The sequence below is a fragment of the Ctenopharyngodon idella genome, chromosome 11, assembly GCF_019924925.1.
Source record: "Ctenopharyngodon idella isolate HZGC_01 chromosome 11, HZGC01, whole genome shotgun sequence".
NCBI lineage: Eukaryota > Metazoa > Chordata > Actinopteri > Cypriniformes > Xenocyprididae > Ctenopharyngodon > Ctenopharyngodon idella.
Genome location: NC_067230.1, coordinates 24,414,406 through 24,422,438, shown reverse-complemented (window position 1 = coordinate 24,422,438; position 8,033 = coordinate 24,414,406). Strand labels below are relative to the sequence as shown.

The window sequence follows — 8,033 nt, the reverse complement described above, 5'->3', positions numbered from 1 at the left end:
TCGTTTTTCTTTTCCTTATTTTATTTGAAGCATTTCACCAAATGATGTCACCGCAATAATGTCTATCCAATAACAGGAATGTTGTTTCAAAGAATCAAAAAAGGTGATACGAGTGCACTAAGTCCAGGGAGAACAAGAGAGAGAGAAAGAGATGTGATTTCACAGGTAATCTCATTCTGATGTCACGCCTGATTGAGAGCAGTAAAGGGGAAAATCACATCAGGAATAGCAGAACAGAAAACATCATGAGGAGGAATGTGAAAACTTGCCAATTATACAATGAAAAAACACCAAACACGTGCACGCACACACAATGAGACAGACAAACACTAAAGGAAACAAAAGAAATCGAATGTCTAACAAAAAAAAAGGAAACGTTATTTGGAAAAGCAGCAGATCCAAGAACAAATCTGCAGAGAAGTAGTGTGCATTATATCAGTGAGGTTTGCTAAGTAGTACAAATACTCCTGACACTCAGGGATCTGCTGTCAGCGGCTCTTGTAATACAGAACCGCTGCTCTTGCATAGTACCGTCTCTCTTGAGGGGGACGAAACTGAACTAATATTCTTTTTTTATTATATATATATATATATATATATAAAGTGTACATCAGTAATCGTTCTAAGTATTTCCATGCATAATACATTTTGTGATTAATTTGGCATTAACATGAATACAAACAAGGGTCAATCACACTGAAAAAGATGATTTATATTTATAATAAACATTTTAAGATATATCTGCTTTATCAAAGATGCTAAAATATATATTTTTCATATGAATACAGAACGTACAGCAGGGCTAAAATGAGTCTGAAAGCAGAAAGGGTAAATGTGATTTGACAAATTTGAACTGTTATTGTTCAAAGCGTCTACGTATGTGAAAAGACGCATGTCGGAGTGCCTTAAAGAGCAGTGTGAAGCCTTTTAAAGAGTAATAATTGGTCTGTTTATGACATAAAAAAAAAGACAAGTGCTTGGCCAAAAGGTCACTCTAAACCGTCCAGTAATTAGCTGCTTAATAAAAAACAGCGACGAGTTTTCATCCTGGACCCAACCAGCACAATAACTCGCACTTCTGTGGACAAGAAGTCTGTTGTTGGAGGTAAAAGGGCAGAGGAGACGGATGGGAAAGGTTAATTGTTAAGACTTTTCCTATGCGCGTATGTGCGCAACCCGCCCGGCATTTATTAGCGAAAGGTGACTGCGAGCTTTGTGTTTCTTTTTTGTGTCTGTGTCACTGTAGTGACTACAGAGGTCAAACCCGAGAGGTCCGGGGAGGCGGTGATGTCATCATAGGGCACGCAGGCGGGCGAGCAAGGCCTCCACGTCCGTGTCACCATTGGATGAGCAAAGCGTCGGAGTTTGCTCTTTTTCCTTTTCTCGCTCTCTCGCTTTTTCTTTCTCCCTCTCGGGCCGGTGGGTCGGCCTGTGGGCTGCAGACGGATGGGGTTCGCTCTCGTAATGAGGCTCCTTGGCAGTGGGTGCTCGTGTCGAGTTGGAATTGATATTCTGCCGCGACCGTGACCTTTGCAGAGGTGCCTTCATGTTTTCTGCAGGAGGGATGGGAGAGAAAAAAAAAACAGTTTCTCATGAAAACGTTTATAGAAGTTAGCAGCTTTTTGAGAACGGGTTGTGAAGACGTTGAAGTCATCAAAGAAATGAGAGAGGAAGACAGAGAGCGATGCAGCCGACAGCATGACAACACAAAAATTAAAGAGGCGCAGACGCTCGCTCACCTCAGTACCATCACCTCTCACACTTTTTATTGCCGCTGTTGTTGTTCTAGCCTTTCCAGCATTAAATCTCTGATCTGTGATGTGGCGCAGGGGGCTGGTGGGAAGCCGTCTCACTGACTTAACGCTCTGCGCTGCTTCACTAACCCAGCACATCTACCTGAACAACTTAAAGCCATCAGACTGACGCAACCTCTGACTGTCCTTCTCTCACTCACTCTTACCACCATCCAGACTGTGAGAGATGTGTGCGCAAGTTACAAGTCTGGTCTTGAGTGTTTTGAACCCACTGCATATTTACATTATAAACCCAGGAAAAGAGGGTTTATGTATGCATCATTTTTTTTTATGTAGGAAAAAAAACAAACAAACAAAGCAAATGAATAAATAAGATGAAAAAAGGCAGAAAAAATTTCATATTAATCTGACCTTGCTTTGACCTGTGTGGATGCTGTATGGAAAGGTGCGCCTGACAAACTACTACAAGTTTTCCTGGTTGGTTCTAGACTGAGTGATTTTATCATCACATCAGCGGCGATTACTGTGCCGGGCTCGGCTCTCTGATGACAGCATATATTACAGCCACAGCAAGCAAAAAAAAAAAAAACACACGCTCCAGCATTACAAACAGAGCCTCACCAAGGTGCAAAGCACACTCGTTCACATCAGTGCAGGAGCGAGGGACAGTGATGTATGAGTGCTTTAAACAAGGACAATCTCTACAAACAAGAAAAGATTGAGAACGAGAGAGGGAGAAGAAAAGAGCCAGCGATAAACTTCCACAGCAAAGCAAAAATACTGCAATGAAGGAACATACAGACATGATGTTTTCTTCATCCTCCAACAAATTTCACATTGAAAATGCTCAACTGCAGCTGATTTGGTTTCTCCACATAACAGTTTATAAAGGTCCAAGCTGCATATTTGGGCACAGATGCAGACCTCTAACACAAAAAACCATCTTCATCAAGCTATAAGACCATGATAGCAAAAGAAACTACATTGTCTCAAGGGAAGTGCCTGCTTGTCTATGATGCTAGGGTGTTGTGAGTGGTTTCCAGAACGTTTCTTTAAGGTTGCAAAGGGTTATCTGGCCGAAGTCAAAAAAGTCTCTAGATATAGTGTGCTCTTCAGTGCAAGTCTAAGGGATACTTTGGCCTGATTATTTAAAAACAAAAACAAAAATGCTCTTCTAACCAAGATGCTCAATCAGAGGTATCATAAGCCAAAGTTTAAGAGGGTTTCGTAAACAAAAATGTACACTACCATTCAAAAGTTTGAGGTTGGTAAGATTCTTTTAATGTTTATGAAATAAATCAGGCTGCATTTATTTGATCAAAAATACAGTAAAAACAGTATTATTGTGAAATATTATTACAACTATCTTCTATTTTAATACATTTTAAAGTGTAATTTATTCCTGTGATGGGAAAGCTGAATTTTTAGCAGCCATTACTCCAGTCATCAGTGTCACATGACCCTTTGGAATTCATTCTAATACATCAATGTTTAGAATGGCTGCGCTGTTTAATATTTTGATAGAAACCATGATGTGTTTTTCAGCATTCTTTAATGAAAAGAAAGTTATAAAGAAACTTTATAAATAGTACTTTTTAAAAGGTAAACTTTTGTAAATTTAATTTTAATGTCATTTAATCAATTTAATGCAACCTTGCTGAATGAAAAACTAATTTCCTTAAAAAAAAAAAAAAAAAAAAACTTAATTCTTTAAACTAGTCTATGCACGATAACTATAGTATCATTAGCCTTAACAAGCACCATTCATTTATCTTATATTTAGACCCTATAGGTTATGCATGATTATGTATATGTCAAGAACTATAAGGATAAATAGTGTGTGAATGCTATCATGTGTTGAACTTTTTAAAATGTAGCATATAGTAAACAATCTCATGGCTTATCTAAGCAATGTGCTTAGAATTAAAAAATTGTGTGTCTATAATTTTGTGCATGCTCTCAGCGGCGAAACATACAGTAAATGGGACAGAATGCAGTCCATTGTGTCATACAAAGTAAATGAGAGGTTTGAGATGAATGGTGACTATAATGTACAGTATGGGAGTGTGTGGTGAGCCATGGTCGTGTGTGTGTGGTAGTGAGTTCTCTGCGCTCTCATTACTGCTTTGTGAGAATGTGCACTCGTTTGTCTCTGTGTGCCGCTCTCTGCCCTATGCTTCAGGCCACTTTCATTAGTCTCTTTGGCTCTTCCTCTTTCGCCTTCATTTCCTGCTCGTCCCATTTGCTGTTTCCCGTTCTTAAAATAATCTTTTTTCTCCACATGACTTTGTTTGGCTTCATACTGCTTAATTTCTTTATCCTCTACTACTTTTTCGCTTTCTCGAATGCCTCAAACTGACCCTGTTGATATGGAGAGGCTGCGTGTCTCTCATTAGCGTGAGGTTGAGGTCTGTGTGTCTTAATGAGCTGTAAAACACAAGCTACGATGGAGACACTGCACGACTACATGACTTCTGATTTGTGCTTTTCAGCATCCACCAAGAAGTAGCAGATGCTAAGTTTTTTTTTATAATTTTTACAAGTAGTGAGAGATTGTATGCTGTATCCCAAATCTTTTAAAACCATTCAATAGCTTGGTATGCACAACAGACTGAAATTAGTTATAAAGAGACAGTTTTGGGCACTATTCATCACTTTCATTCTAAGGAAAAAAGCAGCTTGATATACATACTGATATAAAAAGTGCCATTTTGTGTTTCATTGAAGAAGAACATGAGGGTGAGTAAATGATGAAAATTTTGGGTGAACTATTCCTTTAATATGGTAGAACTTGTACTCTATTGTAGGCCAGGCTTAAATTGCAACAGTCAATTAAATAAAAATCTTTAAAACCTCCAATCCAATGTTTTATCTCTCTGGCCAATAACTTTAAATTAATATTCTAAAACATTCAAATCTGTCCATCCTTTGAGATTCCCTCAAGCGTCTATGAAGCAAGCACACACTGCGGTAGAAATCTGAATGCCACGTTCCTTTCATCAGAACGTACCTCCTCAGTTAGGCTCATAAAAAGTTGTTCACGTCCAGACTGTGCCATCTGAGAGAGACACTCTCATTCCTCTCTTCAAATAGAACAGGGCTGAAATACCAGTTTCTGACTTTAGAGATCATTTGCTCAATTTGCATTTGCACTGGGGGCCACTGAGAAGCTCACTTTCTTTTCATCTCTGTGCTCTCCTCCTTTCTTTCCCCCACTCTTCGGCAGAAGTTTTGGCAGGAGACTCGACGGAACGTGACAGCAGATGAGGGCACTTGATCAAGCTAACGAGCTTGCACGCAGACAGGCGTCCGATTAGTTGCAATGGAGCCTGTCTCACACCATTCAGGACTTTAGGAGCTCCGCACAATGCAATCGGTGACACATAATTTCCCCCTCTGCACGTCGTACCGCTCGCCATATAATCTATAGAAGTATTAGGAATGATTATACCATCCGTCTGACTGCAATCTAGCGTTCTAAGCCTGGAAATGGCACCTGGTGAATGGCTGAAGTCACATTTGCATGGAAATTAACATGACTGTGCTCAGTGGGAGGAACAGGGTAGCAGCAATTCATGCTACTGATACTCCTATGACGGGACTTTGCATTGTCAGGGCGTTTCAGGGTCATACATACAAAACTTAGTTACACATGTCCAAAATGCATTTATGATATGTGAAACAATAAGGGTGCACAATATATCATTATAAAACGGATAGTTCCGGCCCTTGATTCTGATTGGCTGAGCCGCGTTCGAAGCCGTTGTAAAATTCCCGAAAACATACAGCTGACCGCATTACATAAGTATCGCTGCGCCACTGAGTGTGTATGTTCACAACAAGTTTCAATATAAAAGTCTTTGCCGCCATCTAACGGCGCAATACTGTAAATTCTGTTGCGGTTCACAGGCAGGGACTATTTTTTCCAGTGGAAGGAAGCCTTTTAATGATTTTACTTCATGAAAGTTGCATTGATACATATTTTTTGGCTTTAATATTTGTATTGTGTGGTAACCGTTTTATAAAAGCAATAAGCCCTGTGAAGCCGTGGTTTACAGTGAATTTATAACAGCTAAGGGGGTTTTAGGCACTCCGCTCCACATCGTGCCTAACAGCGCCCTTTAGCTGTTATAAATTCACTGCAAACCACGTCTTCTTGTGGCTTATTGCTTTAATATCAATTTTTTTTTTTAATAATTATTTATCAGCATCACTCTATATTGTATATACTGTATTTATAATACTGATACTAATACTGATTATCACCTGTAACGTTATATCTTATTGGTCAAATATTAGTGCATACATAAATAAAAAAATAAAATAAAATAAAATAAAATACTGGTACTATGTTGAGCTGCCACTTACAGTACAAGCCAAACTGTCTGAGTCCAAAAAGAAGAAGTTTTTTCAGAACAATGCATGGGAAATTAAGTTCGCCTGCTGTGAGTTATAGCAGCAACGTAAGCCAAAGCGAGCTGATGTAACACTACGGTTTGATGACTAAATTTAGCTTAATGATCATGCTGTCCTACTGGCCCTCTCTCGTTTGGACTCTGTGCGCACTCGTTTATCTACATTTAGGCAGAAAACGGGAGATGGCACATGCGGACAAGGTCAAGGGAAATCAAAGCTAATTCTGAGCGGGTGAATTAGACCAGAACTACTGGTAATAAATAATGCCTTAATTGATGCCTTACGGTGCACAGAGACGTGATTATGGGCTGCCACATGAATAACAGGGAACCCTGGGCGACAGAATATGGGTTAGGTTCTGCACAAATGGCAAACAATGTCAGACTGCAAGAGACTGTGTGCGCGTATTTGATGTGGCGGCTCTCATATGATGAGACCAGTGCGAGAGGGGAGCCCTGACTGATAAAGAGGGCTGTAATTCAGAGCCCATGATGCTCTAATGTCCCTCTTTGTCTGACTGAAGGACTCTGAGAGCGATGACCTGCACATTATCCCCTATGCCTACATGAGTTAAGCAGTAATTAAGCATATCAGTAGAGACATGCCTCATCCACCGGGCACCCAAGAGCCGCCCACTGGTGCCACAGGTAAAGCATGTTTTTATGGGTTTCTATGCTCTTCGACTGACATTTATGATAGAGGGAAGGCAATTAATATTAAAAAGATAAAAAGGAGGAGGAGAGGAGGTTCCAGAGAGGCTGTAACTCTCTAATTACCAAGCTGAAGAAGCAGCATAACCCCTGAACCCAAGCAAGAGTCATGCATATCAAAGCTGGTCCGTGTGTTGTTCTGGGATCAGCAAGTGTGAACACTGAAACACAGAAAGAGAATAAGTAATGATTCACGTTTAAACGGCATAATTCAGAGGTTTCCTTTTCTTCTCCAAAGACATTGTCTTATGTTGCATGTGCATCTCTTTGTGGTTTATGTGCCTCTGTGTGTGTGTGCATTTGCATGTATTTGTGTATCAGAGATCTTGTGGTATTAAGATCACACAAATGGGACTTGGGTCTGGGTTTAGGTTTTGGGTTACGGTCTCAGACAAGACCATGTTTTATTTCCAGCATGCCAAAGTAGCAATCACCTCAACCACTTTTCGAAAAATATACAAATAACCACTCAAAAATTACAAATGTGTTATTTATTCAAACTCATATTATTCCAAACTTGTATGACTTTTAAAGAAGATATTTTGAAGAATGTTTCAGCTGTTTTTGTCCATAAAATAAAAGTCAATGGGTGACACAAACCTCAAACATCAACTAACTTCAGTGTCAACTAAAACTTCAATGGACACCAAATGTCATGATATTTGAGGACGGGTTTTGTTGCAATATTTGATGTAGTCTGTGTATGAATACAATGAGCAATGTTTTGATTTGAGAGTCAACCTGTTTAAATTTAACTTGCGCATCATACAAATTGATTGTGTTGCTTCAGGATGACAGAATCATTTTTGGGTGAACTATCCCTTTAAGACAGTGTAGTCTCTTCAGTCTCCAGCAATCTGTCTGATGAATCTGTCTGAATATGCCTGATATGGTGTCCCTGGATAGCAAAATATAGAAAAACTGCAGTTTAATCAAAGTCTTTGATTGCATTGCTCATTAATTCTAAATTTTCCCAGCTTGATTCTTGGACCAACAGATCTGAGACTTGAAGGGGTCTAGTCTTGGTCTTGGTCCAATAAGTACTCCAACTCTGGTGTGTGTACCTGTATAAACTCTCTTCCTCTCTGTGTGGCAGTTGTATTGAATAATCAGAGTCTTTAACAAAGAGCAGCAGTGGGGAGTTGTAATCCCA

The 8,033-nt window shown here is 39.6% G+C and overlaps 1 protein-coding gene across 4 annotated transcripts in view; it reads right to left on the bottom strand.

The window, feature by feature from the left end:
- Positions 1 to 8,033, bottom strand: part of diaph3 (diaphanous-related formin 3) — a 283,916-nt gene continuing 275,883 nt past the window's right edge. For all 4 annotated transcript variants that reach the window (XM_051912519.1, XM_051912521.1, XM_051912520.1 and 1 more), the window contains one exon: positions 1 to 1,553. In XM_051912519.1, the coding sequence (XP_051768479.1) occupies positions 1,294 to 1,553 (260 nt within the window). In that variant the 3' untranslated portion in view covers positions 1 to 1,293. The remainder of the gene's footprint in view (positions 1,554 to 8,033) is intronic.